This window comes from Leptosomus discolor, chromosome 9 (assembly GCF_034619465.1).
Source record: "Leptosomus discolor isolate bLepDis1 chromosome 9, bLepDis1.hap2, whole genome shotgun sequence".
Taxonomy (NCBI): domain Eukaryota; kingdom Metazoa; phylum Chordata; class Aves; order Leptosomiformes; family Leptosomidae; genus Leptosomus; species Leptosomus discolor.
The window spans coordinates 37,358,435-37,373,293 of NC_141399.1; the positions used below are offsets into that span (position 1 = coordinate 37,358,435).

A 14,859-nucleotide genomic window follows, 5' to 3' on the forward strand; every position below is an offset into this window, starting at 1 on the left:
CTGGCCTTCCCCACCACCTCCTGTTGCTGGTGAAGGACTCCTCAGCACCATATGTTTTGCCTAATGAAACATCAAAATGTCAAACTAAGAGGAATATATCTCACTTCCCAGACAATTACCACTGCCTCTGCGGCATTTGGGTAAAAGAGCCTGTTGCAGAAATTCTCATCTTTGGCCCTTACCCTGTGCAAAGGAGCTTGTGGCCAGCTAGCCACAGAGGTTTGCTTCATTGCTCTGATGCCCTGTTCAGGTCCAGACATCTGAGCCCTGAAATGGCATTATAAAGCCCAAGCAGCCAAGCTGCCAGCAATCACATAATCCAGCTGTTGTATCCTTTGGCTCATCTGTCCCAGGCACTAGCAATAACTTATGCAGAACTGTCTTGAAATTAAATTTCAAACTCCTTGTGTTTTCTCTTCACTTTGCTGGCACAATGGCACCAAAGTGGAACATCCAGGAAAGAAACCATGTTTTTCTCTTTAAAGTCATGGGAAGTCCTTTGAACTGCTCAACACAATGGCAAGAAGCGTGAATCAGGCTAAACATACCTCTCCCAGGGCTGACGGTACAACAAACCACTTCAGCTTCGTTCTCATGGTTACCAGGAGCTTAGCGAAGCCTTTGATGTGTCATTAGAGCCCCTGTCGTTACCTGCGTCGTGCTGCAGGATGAGGGAGAGTCTCAGTCCAATTTCTGGGACGCAAACGTAATAATCCCTTGGTGTATGTGTGGTACAAAAACATGACAGCACCCTGCACAGCAGAATCGACTTTGTTTATGCCAGGGATATTGCTTGAGTTTTGTCCTGATTTCTCCTCTAGGAGATTCATTAATAACCACAGTCAGGCCAAATAGTGTTTACAGTTTGGGCTGTGTAAGAATCTAGGTTAGGTTTAATTGCTGGGGTTTGAGCTTGAAAGCCAAATTGCTTCTAGGATCCTTGTGCTGGATCTGAAAGCACTGAATTCACTTTGCATCCTCCCCCAACCCCTGGAGATTTCAGCCCATGATAGCAGAAATGCAGCGAGATAAGGTGGTCTCTCAAGATTTCTCCCTCCTGGGACAACTTCCTTACAAAAGTCTGCCTGCACAAAACCAAGCCTGGGAAACAGATCATTTCTGCCTTTGGATCCACCCTGGAATCTGTAAGGCAGGGAAAAGCACGCTGTGCAAATCTCACCTCATCTATTGGTCTGCTCGGGTCTGTTTTTGGTGTTATCTAGGATCAGCCCCGCTGTGGGATGCAGCCAAATAGTTGCCAGTCTGTAGTACCCAGAGGAGCTGGTGCTGGGATGTCCCAGCTGCTGCTCTTGCCGAAAGGAGAATGATGGTTGCACCTCCATTGTGTGGAAGGGTTCTGCAAGATCCAGCCTTCAGCCCTCTTAAGTTGCCCAGAGGTTAAAAACCAACAGGCAGTAAAGACAACCCAAAGCCTTTGCTGGGAGAGACACTGCAAAGCTCTGTGATTTCAACAAGCAGCTTGGGAAGCTCAAACCCCTGAGCATGCCAAAGTAGGTTCAGGACTTGTTATCTGGGGTTCAACAGCCCCAGTAGGACTGCACATGTCCTGGGTGCCTTTGTACTCAGCTTTCCCTCCTGTTCTGCCTCTGCCTCACCCAGGGGTTCACTGACCCTCCTTCCCAAGTGCTTGTGCACTGCTGCTAAGGACTTCATGTTGTCTTTAGCAATAGAGGCAAAGTCTTTGGGCATGCAGCTGAATGCATCAGCCTAGCAGTTAAAGAAAACACCCTTTAAGTGCATAACTTGAGGACATGCTGCCTGGGATCCACTCTGACAATAAGCACCAAACCTTAACATACCACTCTGACAGTCCCTGTGAGGACAACTCATCTTTAAAGCCTGGATTCACAAAGTTGAATCCCATCGGCACAGCGTTAAGTTTTCACTATTTTCATATGTTTCGAGGCCAGGAAGAACCAGAACATTATCTATGTGCCCCACACAATTTGAGCCAGAGAGTACATCCAGAGATTGATACAGCAGCTGAGTTTTTGTCTGTACCTTACGTAAATCCGTGCACAATTCCCAGTTTGTTGTACTCAGGTCTGACACTAGAGCTTTGAGGCCCTAGCTGGGCTTTTGTGAGGTACTTGGATCTTGTAGGAGCTCAACAAACAAGACTGCAGAGGCAGGGCTACATAATAAAACTGTGTTCCCCATGCCCTCTAAGGCAGCCAGAATAGCAGGGAAGGGGCGAAGGGATCAGTAATCCTGTCCCTTCCTCAGCAGCCAGAAGGAGAGGAATAGTGAAATGCAAGTTTATGATGCAGTCACAAAGGAGATCTTGTCACTCAGGTGCCAAGGCCTGAGTCAGTGATCAGATGTTTGCACTGTGATGTTGCACCGATCCATGAAGAGGCTATGCTGTGACTGAAGGCAATCTCTCGATGCTCAGTTACAGCTGGTGTGCGACTCCTTGAATCTTAGGTCAGTGATAAAGAGGCTCTCTCCAGGAGCTATAAATATTGTCACACAGGTGTAATTTTGCTGGATGCATGTGTCAGAGTTGCTGTTCCACCAGAGCAACTTCATCTATAAACGTAAACCTTGACTAAGAGAAGTTGGCTTTCACAGCAGGATAAATAGCAAGAGACATGCCTCTAATTGCATATCAGCAGAACTGATCCCTCAAGGATATTGGCTGGTACAAGGTAAAGGAGTAGGATATGTCTCAGGAGTCAAACTGCACAGCAAGGTACCAGTCTAGACAGAGCCTGCCAGGGATCGCCTGGGCAGTCCTGCCAGTCCAGGGGAGATCTGGTGGAGGTCCAAACTCGCTTCCTAGTCAGCAGGACAAAGTGTGCCTCTTTGGGATTTGCACTTTGCTGGATGTCAGCTATGTGGGGCTGAGACTGGCTTCACGGTCCTGCTCCTTCCTTTGAGAAGGACACATATGCATGCCCTTGGGCATGGAGAGGAACAGCGAATGTGCCACTTGGACATAAAACATAAGTCTCCTTCCAGCCCTGTCCTGGGAGGAGGTTTCGAAGCACTTACCAAGCAAGGGTGATACCATCATCATTGTTTACAGGAGAACTGAGGTGTGAGTACTTATGAGTGGCAGAGACAGGGAGGCCTGGGTCTCTGAGCCTCAGCCTGATGCACAGTCCTGGACCATGCAGCCTGTGCACCTTCCTTTCTGAGCCCCCACTCAAAAGACCCTGTGTGGCCCTGAGCAGGCACTTCCTTCAGCAGCAGGGAGAAGGGCAATCGTCAGATGCACCAGGGCAGACATTCCAACCTGGATGTGTTGAACGGCAAACCCAGAGGAGCCCTGCTTCACCCCTGGCACACTGTCCTGTGCAGTGGGTAGTGCTTTTCAGATGGCCATCTGGCCAGCTCTAACCACATCTGCAGCATCAGGCTGGTCCAATACTGCTTGGAGCCCCACCAGGATAGGTTCACACACTGCACAGCGGCAGTCTGTGCTGGGTAAGGAAAAGATCTCCATGCACTACAGCTCCTGGTACTGTGCAATACAATATGTGACAAAAGGCCTCATATCCAACCCTCAGTCTTCGGGTATCTCTGAGTGGGGTCTTCACTTTTTACAAAACCTTACAGGTAAATTTAAGGGGGGCAGAAGTACATGCAAAGGGAGGTCCAGATTCTCCTTCATCTCCCCCTCTTCTTTGGGAGACAGCTAAACTGAAGGATGTCTTGAATTTATTTTAAAAATCCTGTTAATTCATTTTCTTCAAGAAGTTCATTCCCAAGAGCCTTGTGATTCTGCCATCCTGACACCTGCCCAGCCCTAAATGGAAAAGTAAATCCAATACTTTCTCAGTCACACAAAACTTGCTGAAGCTAATGGCTGTTTGCTGAATAAAGAAGAAGTGAAATGATAGAAAAGCCCTGAAATTGAGTCCTTTTTTTTTTTTTGCTGTCTTATGCCAGTAGCTCCTGTAATACTTTACAGTCAGGACAATGATACAAACAGGGGGAGTGTTAGTCATCCACATGTAGGTCAAAGAGCCGGGAGCAGAACCGAGCCCTTAAGTCAAGTTGGGCTTCTCCCTTCATTTACCCCATCTGCCTCAGTAATGTGAGATCACTGATGTGTGGAGACCTAAACCCCCAGGGCACAGGGAGTATTAGCTCATATTTGAGAACTCAAAAGCAGAGTATTGTTTATCAATGAAGGTTGTAAAACTTGCTGACACTATGTAGATTCACAGCCACTTAACTATGAAGAGATGAAATTCTGTCTGGTCCTCAAAAGACAGAGGTGAAAGTGCAGCACCTCAGCACACAGAATCGACAATGAAGCCTGTTATTAGTTAGAATCAGCTTGAAGATGGAGGCAGAGAAAATAATTTTTGAAAATAAAATTTACACCTTTCCAAAACTAACTCAATACGTTTCTTGTGCATCTATGGGCAGCTTGTTGTTTCATTTATAAGGCCATTTACCTCGGAAGGTAAATTTGTACATCAACCCCAGGTGGCAAACGTTATTTACGTGGGTGAATAGCTTACAAGCATACAGGAATATCTGAATAGTTCCGGAATGAACGTACAGTTAACCCAAAGGCATTCCTCTTCATGCTCTCCACCTGTTGCACCTTAGTGATAAATGAATATACCAGGGCTGTTCTTGAGAAATCCAGAGAAGACGACTGCCCAAGCATGGTTCCCCAACAGCGACTCATGTTTCAGAGGGCCCCAGTTGCTGCAGCTCACGGTGAGGTTGCACAGGATGTATCACTGCCTGGGGTCTCATGCTGCAGGGCTACCTCATGTTCAGAGCTCCCACTGAGAGCTCAGCAGGGCACAACATGGGCTGGGTTAAACTGAGAACTTCCAATGGCCTCTCCAAACCTGGCACAGTCTCCTCCAAAGCACAGATTTTAATAAGCTGGTGGGTTTTTTTCCTAATGGTGTGCATTGATTAAACAGATTTGGATTTTTGATTCCATGATGCAGGGAAAAAGTCCCCATTGTTCTCACAAGCAAGCTTGGGCTCATTAGATGTTTCAAATGACTCCAGTGTAACATGCTGAACAAGTTCAGATCTGTTCTCAAACTGCTGGAGAATAACAAATTCTCCCATCCTAACGTTCCCCTACCAACACTGGAAACCTGACTTCATATTCCATCAGAGGTCAGGAACAAAAACAAGTTTGGTGGCGCCCCAACTCCATAGATCCCAACGCTTCTGCCTCATCACATAAAAGAAAAACATCAACATGAATGATGAGAAGAAAGCTACCTGTAAAAATGTGCTTAAGTTGAGGATCAGTGATGCTACATAGGTAGGAAACAAGGACAGCGGGGAAAGTGGCAGGGTAAGACTCGAGTGTGCTAACAAAGTCACTGGAAGTCCACATAAACCCTGCTGTAATGTATCCTGAGGTCCCATCCTTGCCTGCACGTGTATAGGGACCTGGATGACCCCGGTCCAGGAGACACAAACATACCTCATGGTGTACAGGAGGGTGCCATTGTCCACCAGGCGTAGCAGCTTGTTGGGTGTTGTCATGTTATGGGCAACAGATTTCTTCCCATTGTGGAAGAAGGTATCAGGAGTCCAGATCTTACTGGCCAGCAGGTTGTTCAGGGGAAGTATTTTCATGGGACCATCAAACTTCAGCCTCTCATCTCTCCAGGATTGCCGGAAAAAGACATCAATAGTGTATTCCTTTGTGGAGAAAGGAGATAAAAATAAGTCTTGTTTTACTCAGCTCTTCATTACAAGCAAGCTGCTTCAAGAAATCATTAATATCTTGAGTCATTGAGCATACTGTGGTTTTGCACATCTTGGCTGACATGAAGGGTGATGCAACAAGAAGCAGGGATTAACAGCAGTGGAGAAATCTGTGAAAGATAGAGGGCATTTACCATACTTTGTATAATGACTTACATATGATGCCAAAATTTGAGTTTCAATGTTTCTGACCACTGCAGACAGTACAGACTACAGTGGCCAGTGGCCACTCCTGAAGTAGCTCTGTTGCACCACCACCAACATCCAGACGTTTCAGGGAAGGGAACCATTGTGTGCAGCTACACAGGAATTTAAAAAGGCAAAAAAAAAGTTCCTGGGTGATGGAATTTGGCGAGGATACTACTAATTATACCCCTGCTCATAAAAATAAATAAAGAAACAAAGTTTCATGACATTGTCTTAATGTTATTTTGTTCCCCAGGCCACCTCTAGAAAAGCATTGCAAGATCCTGTGACTTTCTTTTGTTTTTCTTCTTTTTCCTATTTTTTCCCTTTTTTTTCTTTTTCTTTTTTTTTTCTTTCAGCTAGTGTAGAAACCCATTTTCTAGGACAAATTCCAGCTGGGGTAATTAGAAGCCATCTCCTTGAAACCCTGCAGCCAGGGCCAGCTCCTTGTTCTATGCATAAAGGACTGCCGTTCCTTGTGACCTGAGCCACCCTGTGTCCTCAGAGGGTCCTTGTCACTTGAGGGAAAGTCTTCAGCCTGTCAGCATGAGCTGGACCCACTGCTCACCTCTACCACACACACTTCCTCTTGCTAATGAAGGATCTCATTAGCTCACCAGGCTTTCAGAGAGTTGGGGGCTTTGGAAAATCTGCCTGTCCCAGCTTTTTTTCCCCTGCCACTGCAGACTCGTAGTCTTTATTTACAGGTTCCTAGAGGCTGCAGGATCAACTAAACTTATCATTGTGAGTGATTTCTTTCCTGCAGCTCTTCTCAGCAGCATTTAAAAGCTGCTGTGCATCAGTTTCCTACAGGTCATAGAAATTCCTACAGGTTTTGCAGCAGATGGCAGCTGAATGAAAGCATCTTGGTAAAGAAATTCATCCCTGCTCCCTGGCCACAGAGCCACTCTTGCTTAAATATGAAGTTTCTGGAGCCTGGCTGGGGTAAGGAAAGAAGAGATCCTACGTTCCCACAGGCTCTGCCCTGTACAAGATACTCTGCCCCTTGATGGATGCAATCTTCAGTTTGTGGTTTTAAGCTCAGTAAAGGGATAAAACCAAAGAAATGAGCCTGTGTGCAGTCACAGGAGGTAGGTTTGGGAAAAGTCCTTAGCAGGAGAAGAGCTATTTTATTCAGAATTCCCTATTCCTATTTAAAAAAAACAAAAAACAAAAAACAAAAAAAACAACAAAACCAAAGAAAGAAGCAAAACTTCTATAACTTCCCAGGCCCTGTTTTTCTTCTTTTATGCTAAGGAATCATTCAGAAAGAAAACAGAAATCATGTTCAGCTTCTTCCCCTCTTTTCTGTACTTCTTCCAATGACAGCATCATTCCCAAGTCACCCCTTCCAAGGAGCACACTTAGTTCTACATTATGTTCTTTATCTTGTAGAAATGACTGAAACCATCAAGCCTGAGTCTGTTTTCAGAGTCCATCCACCAAAACATAAAACTCTCTTGAACTTTTTTCTTTTTTTTCCTGGAGACTGAGGCAAAGCTGCAAGAGCTCACTACCGAAGACTCATGTGTATGTCAGCTCCTATCAGGCTCTGCTTTCCAAACCAAACTGAAAGAGAGATTAGAAGTCCCTTGGAGCATCTCAGGGAAAAGGTCTACATGTCCTCCTCCATGCTTTGTAACCAGCTACTCTCCTCCACTCCCCACAGCAGCTTTACCTGCCTCTCCTCCATCATCATAATTACAGTCTCTGTCTGCATCAAGATGCGCAGGAGTGGCTTTCCATCACAATGAGTAATGGCTGTGGAAGGGACGGGAGCAAGATCACAAGGCAGATGCGAGTGGGGAAGGAGGGACTTCCCCACTCCCGAGATGAAAGGAACCACCACAGAAGAGCAGGCTCTTCCTACACTTCCCGAGGAGATGGGGTTTCTCTCCCTCACGTTTCTGAGTGCATTTAGCACCAGAAGGGCATGCTAAACCACATTCGCTATGCATTTGTAAAATGCATGCAAAGGGGAAATAATTTATTATTCTTTAACTGCCTTCCTAATTTTAAATTCATTTTGTCAAATCACATTGAGAAAATACCTTCCTCTTTTCAATAACTCGTATTTCTTCTTCACAGTTCATTATACACACTCCCTTAATCAAATATGCTCCACCTTGGAAGTAATTATCAGATACTCCCCAAGGGCTAAGATTGTTGAATATACTATGGGTCTCCGCTGCAGTAGGAAAGCAAGCGAGATAGAGAGAGAGCTTGTAGATGAGATTAATACCCTCAGCTACACTGACATCAAGTTAACTTCTAACCCAGGAGGCAGTGGTCTTTCCAAAGCCACATGGGGTTGCGAGATGGGGCTAGCACCTCAATGAAACATGGAGTTTTTATTCTCCCCTAACTCCTCCGCTTACTAGCACAGGACTGTCAGTGGGGCAGCTGATGAGATGTTCATGGTCATGTCAGCCCAGAAAATGAAACCTTCTCAGATCCGGAGGGGCTGCAAGAGCTGCAGGACATTGCTCCTGCCTGACCCAGTTGGTGAGAACAATGCCTGCTCCCTCTCCCAAAGTGGGCACCCTCCAAGGCCAGGATGCCACTGCTGGCCTGGGCTGTGCCAGCACCAGGTCACCTCTGGGCCTAGACGTGCAGGAGGGTCTCAGTGCTGAATGCATGACTGTCCTCATGTGGCGCCCTTGAACTGCTGAGCAACCATCAATAGCCAACTCTTCTCTGTGCGCCTGGGAGCGTGCGGAATACAAGCTGCAAGAAACACTGTTGAGAAAGCTCACTATTAATTATGCTCCACAGTCCTGTTTTAATTAGAAGACAAACTGTTGTGGGAATACAAGCCTAAATTCAGACCTCAGGCCTTTTCACTAATAATTTTCCCCGAACATGTCAAAATATTGCAATCAGTTCACTCCTTTTTTTTCTCTTTTGCATCCATTCTGGTTCAAGCACTAAGGACAGTTTAATAGTGAACTGTTCTCTTCTGGCACTGCCACCAAAATGGGCCAGATTCTGGCATCCTCCCCTCTTCCCAGTGGGCACATACAGTCAAGTCAAGGAAAGCTGGCTACAGTGAAGGTGTTTGTCAAGGCATATAATGGGTGTAGCATCCTAAGCACAGGTCTTGGTCCTGTGGGCAGACCTCCCCATTTCATTAGGGTGCACTTGCAGGGAAGAAAAAGCCCCTAAAGCCTGCAGCGTGCTTGAGTGGTGCAAAGTCTTTGACCCTCCAAGGCTGCATTATCAATTGGTTTCTAAAAGCCCAAACATATGTGAGAAACAATCCCTGTCTACCACCTGCACTGGCTCCCTCTGGACTGTGAGAAGATGATGAGGCACACTTGTGACCAGGCAGGCAGCTGGGATGCTTGCTCATATTCTTGCCATTTAGGAAAATCCCACTTTTGCCCAGATTGTGAGGGTATGAGTGTGGGACACATACGCTGAGGCTGCAGGAGAAGCCATCCCTCCTCGTGAGGCGACCAGCCAGTGGCACCTACCATATCTGTGTCCGAGACAGGGCCGAAACTCGTCACGTAAATGTCTGTCTTGACTTCAGTTACGCTGTCTGGGACAAAAAAAAGGGGAAAAAAACAATTAGAGAACTGAATTTTCTTGTACAGGGAAGGGTTTGGGTTTTGTTACATAGTGGATTTTCCTGCTAGGTGCCTCCCTGGTGAGCCCTCACCAAGGCGGCATCGTGTTCTTTGCTGTGCCCTGAACACTGGCCAATTTTATCACTCGTAATTGGGCAGATTCATCTCTGATGTAGCTCTGCTGCTTTCCACGCTTAAACCGAGGATGAGTATGTCCCGCACAGCCAGACAATGCGTATTTACAAAATGCATGCGGCTATACAGTACATAATGCGGTACAGATCCACACGTTTTCAATACAGAGGTAAGCCCTGATGCTTTGAAACTCCTTTTAATCTGAAATCCCTTTGTGTCTCCCAGCCTGATAAACAGCCTAGCAATGTTCCACCAGTTTTAGGAAACCCTGGGTTTGTTACAGCTTCAGGCTTATCTGTATGTAAAAAGAATCAATATTCTGATTGCCTTTTACTGCCATCGTGTTTGCTGTTCTCCTAAGTGCCTCGCTCCTGGCGAGCAGCTGCTCTTGCAGAGCTGCTGCTTGCCTGCATCACACGCTCCCCTGCATCCCAGGCTGTGCAGCCCTCATGGATGCTGAACAGTAGCCTCGTCGCCCCAGCAAAACCACAGAGCCCCAGTTCCTGCCCCCAGCACTAAAACCTAGGGACAATCTTAATCACACGCCTTCAGGTAAAGATAAACTGAAGTGCTTTGCAGAACACAGCCACCAGCACATACGCTGAACAGCATATACAGCTCTCATTCTTGACTTCATTACGATTTCAGCATGTTTCCTAATTGAAATCTCTGCTGCTGTCCCATTTTGCAGGGAAATCAAGGCAGAATCATGGTCCTACGCTCTGCCCACTGGATTGTACTGAAAAAATGATGGATGAGGTGCCTGGAGTTTAGCACTATGTTACCATAAATCCTCACCACTTTAGGGACAGATCATGCCATTGTGCTCCTTTTTTATGGCATTAGCTGGCTCAGAGCTGCTTTCCCAATGAAAGAACTAATTTAGAGCCCCAAAGAAGAGTTCATGTTTTATGCTTAGTACCCTATTTTGGCCACTGCAGCAGCTTTGCAAGTAGCCTGGATAGCCCATTGCTCAGTTCAGTTATGGAAATCCTTCTGTCCCCTGACAGTTATTTTGCAGTGCTATGAAGCTTAGTTTTGTGCTTCAAAGTTTTGTATCCAAAAATAAGATAATGCATTCTGGCAGGGTTTTCTCCTTAATGGCTAAAATATACGTATACATGTCTTTAGTTATTACAGCTGGAAAGCTTCTGATGCAGCCCGTGGCTGATATTATTGTGCTATATAAGTAACCCTTGATCTTGTCTTGATGCGATAAAAAGAAGGTTAAAGAGAAATATGTATGCGGTACACTTTCTGAAACACCCAGAAGCCAACAAGACATCATCTGAACGAAATGAGTTACTTCTGTAAGACTTAAACACTCGGCATATTCTGTCTCCCTCCAAACAAGTCCCCAAATGAGATACACAGCAGAGAAGAACATTTAGTGAAGCGAGACTCTTTCCGCTAACACATGCAGCGAGAGAAATCTAATTATGTTTTAGAGAAAACACAAACTCCCTCTCCCCTCCCCTCCTCCCTTCTTGGCATTCAGTTTGCCCAAGATAATAATTTACAGCCATGGTTATCAGATCAGGATCCATGGCCGCCCATGGCCAGTGAAGCCAATCCTCATGAGCTGCAGAAAGAATTGTCCCCTGCACCTGGGGGTCCATGAAAGGACCCATGCTTTACAATGTGATCCTTGGTTCCAAGCACAAGGAAGGGATTCAGGAAGTGATGAGGAGGTAAAAAGGCAGAACTAGTTTTGGACACCTTTTGATATGGTCCTGCTATCTTTACATGAGCTTTTATGTCCTTATCATGCCATAACCTGGCTGTCACAGAGTTCCAGAGACCCCTTCCCACCCCTTCAATCTACTGGCAAATTCAAGCAAAGATAATGGAATTAATAAATAACACTAATTTATTAAGATTAATAATTGATTACAGCCCAGGTCTGAAGAGGATCTCCCATTTCCAGACCGCAGATGCACCCCCCGGGCCAGGCCATGCAAACCCACCAAACTCAGTGGGATCCCTTTGTGCCTGCAAGGCAGCACCTGGTGCAGGGCGAGCTATGGGGGCTGGCTCAGTCACTAGCTTATTGATGTCCCCCAGCACTTAGAAAAATTGGCTCCCTGCACCTTTCATGGCAAAAGCCAGACTGAACTTTCCCTCTTAATATGTGCTCCTAAGGGCAGGATTTGGCTGGGATCCGTAGGGATTTCTGAAATTAAATCATTGCTACACAAGCAGGGATTTCAGCAGAGCTGGGAAATCCAGAGATAAGTAAAACACCAGCAGAACAGAGTAAGCTCCAGCCTCAGAGATTCACTTCCTTCATGATTCTACAGCCCAAGAGTATCCACACTGCTTGCAGCTCTGCCCGAGCTCATCGGCTCTGTGGTAGTGGTGAGACCTTCTCCTCCAGAGAAATCAGGAGCTACTCAGCCAGCCTCCCCCCTTCTTACCCTCACACCTACCCACTCTCAGCCTGCACAAGAAGAAATTGCATCTGTTTTTGCAGCAAGAGGAAGCTGAGAGAGGAGCATCTCCTGCCTCTGCTCAGAGAGATGTCAGGGAAATCCTTATGTCCTTCTCAATCCAGAGGCACAGTCACACTGCAGCTTGGCTGTGTTGCCCAGTTCTCACCAAAGATTTAATAATTAAAGACTATACTGTAGATAATTAGGCACTTTCCCTAGACCTTGCAGAACATTAAATGGCATTTTTCCTTTTCTAGCATCATCCTTCCCTGTGAGTCAAATTTTTTTTACATGCGCAAGAGTTGAGCCATCAAGCCTGCTGGGGTGGCAGGCGGATGCTGCCAGTCCTGGTTTATAGTTAGGGAAACAAAAAAGCAGAAACTTGGTTCAGGTAGGAAGCTGGAGCAGAGCAAGGATCAGAGGTCAGCTCCAGCTGCCCTAGGGAATGGCGTGGGCTGGTACACCACTGCCCAGTGGAAGGCTTGGTATTGTTCCTGGCAGGCTGCAAAACCACCTTCTGGCCACGTTGCTGAGCCTCACCTTGCCCCAAGCTGCTGACACCTGGGGACTGGAAATGCAAAAAAAAAAAAGACCCTGAAGCAGTCACAAAACTAGAAGAGCAAGAGATTTTCAGGTTTGACGTTTGAGTGTGGGCAGAATTTAGAGACCCGAGTGGCAAGTCGTCTGTTTGAGGTTGATTCCCTTGTCTGGGGGCTTTTCCCATTTATAGGCTCAGCTTATTCCCCAGCTTCAGCACAATTGTGTTTCTAAAACCATCTGGAGCAAGTGTGTGAGCAGCAATAAGATGCTGCAGGTCGACCAGAGCTGCCCCTTCTCGCACACGGTACAAAGCTCCCTCCCTGCCTGCCAGGCAATGCTGCCTTGCTCCTGCCTGCAGAAATCCCCCACAGCTGGGCAGATCTGCAATGCAAATGTAAAACAAAAGCTGTAACATCCCTTCCCACAGTGTTACCATGGCACTCCCTACACCTGTCTGCTCTTTAGAAGCTACCCCTCTCCTTCTCCAAGAATTCGCTATGCCGGATCTAGCTGCTTGTGCAGGCGATAAACATCCCTCTTAGCTGTGCGTGCAGGACCGGATCCTGCCGCCCCGAGCCCCACGCCAGCAGGGTCGGTTGCTTCCCTTGTGTGCGCAGAAGGTGTAAAGCAGCAGCGGCTGCTGCTGAGGCACTTCAGGGTTTCCATTTCACCAGCCTTCCCCTGTCCCCCCCTCTGAGTCCCCATGTCCCATCTTCCCAGCTCTGGCTCAAGGCAGACATCCCCCCCCCCCTTTCCGCAATCTCCCTTTTAAGTGCTCGTGAATCCCTGGGCCTGTGAGGAGATAGCTATTATTTACAAAATGATGGAGTGCTATTTTTACTTGCTTCTTGGAAGCACTAGGAGCAGTAGCAGAGCTGGAATACAAATTACACTGCCTCGCTGCCTCTCCCCTTGCTGGCTGTAGATTATAGGGCTGCCTCTACAAGTGATTATGGGAAGCAGGGGGCATGAGGGGCTGAGGAGGCTCTTATTAAACACCCCCCTGAACCCACTGAGTGCTGTTTATTTAAGAATCTCAGCCATAATATAATTGACTCGGCCAGTTGTGTTTCAGCTCTTGAGGTTTGCGGATGTGCTGAACACAGTCACGTTTCCCAGGCGGGGGTTCCCAGAGGCTATGCTGCAAGCTAGCAGCAATGTGCGCCTGCATCCACGCGCTGGAGGCTCCCAAACGATGTGCGCTATTAAAACAGGGGCAAAGCCACTGCATCTTCGTGCAGGGGATTCCTGGTTGCTGTGCTGACGTCAGGGAAGCTGCACAGCCTTATCTTGGAGATAAGCTGGATGAGCTAAGGGATGGGAACCTCCTTGAGGCTGTGCTCTGCATGGCATTGCTCCAGCTCTGCCCCAGGGCTGCGCAGGGACCTAAGGGAGCTCAGAGGTGACAAGCCTGTCTGTACTGGTGTTTCTGTGCGTGATGGCATGGCTGAGACTAGAAAGAAGGACCGTGCTGTTCAGGCTCTTCTGCACCCAGGGATACAAACCCTCGATCTGCTCCAGGCCAGCTCCTGGAGGCAGACATTTCTGCACTGGGCTCACTATGAACTACCCTGGGCTCACTGTGAACTGCCCTGGACCCCAGCCAGCCGATATCCCATCTCCAAGCGTGGCCACAACCTAAAAAGTGCAGTAACAGGCTGATGATGCCCCTTAACACCCTCCTAGACTGCCACTACATTTAGCCTCAGCTGAGGAGTTTCTCAGCTTGATGAGGTTCTTTTATTCAGTAATCCTCTTCCAAAGACCTGTCCTGCATCCCCTCAAATACACAAAATCCTTTGGGAAGGACTCCCACCAGCCTGCAGTGAGGGCAGTGTCACCATGAAGAGAGAGAGGATGGTGCGTAGCTCTTTCCTGTGTCACGTAACCCAGAGCGAGCACACTGGACAGGATGGTGCTTCACAGCTGACCCACCGTGCCCAGGAAGTGAAACACAAGAAGTTGGTTTGTACTACCAATTTCCGCCTTATGCCTTCTCCCAAATCCTTGCCATGCTAATTAATAAGCAGCAGAAGGTAATTTTTGCAGCTACACACAGAAGCTTTTTGAGTGTTTTGTTCTTTGTTTTCTCAGCCTCTCACTAAGGGGATTTAATTTTCCTTCCAATTTTAGCCTCTGGAACAAAATAGGTTTCCATGACCTTTGCTACAAGCCCCATAAGCCCGCCAGAGCCGAGCCACACCACAATCCAGAACAGCCCTTGCCTTCAGAAGCAGCACACTGCAGACCCCGATCAGAAACTCAAC

General features: G+C 47.2%; 1 protein-coding gene across 1 annotated transcript in view; it reads right to left on the reverse strand.

Moving 5' to 3' along the window:
- The window catches only part of GABRA3 (gamma-aminobutyric acid type A receptor subunit alpha3), a 71,496-nt gene that overhangs the window by 29,410 nt on the left and 27,227 nt on the right, over positions 1 to 14,859 (reverse strand). The window contains exons 3-4 of the mRNA XM_086470275.1: positions 9,390 to 9,457; positions 5,441 to 5,661 (exon numbers count right to left, since the gene is read on the reverse strand). Of these exons, the coding sequence (XP_086326401.1) occupies positions 5,441 to 5,661; positions 9,390 to 9,457 (289 nt within the window). The remainder of the gene's footprint in view (positions 1 to 5,440; positions 5,662 to 9,389; positions 9,458 to 14,859) is intronic.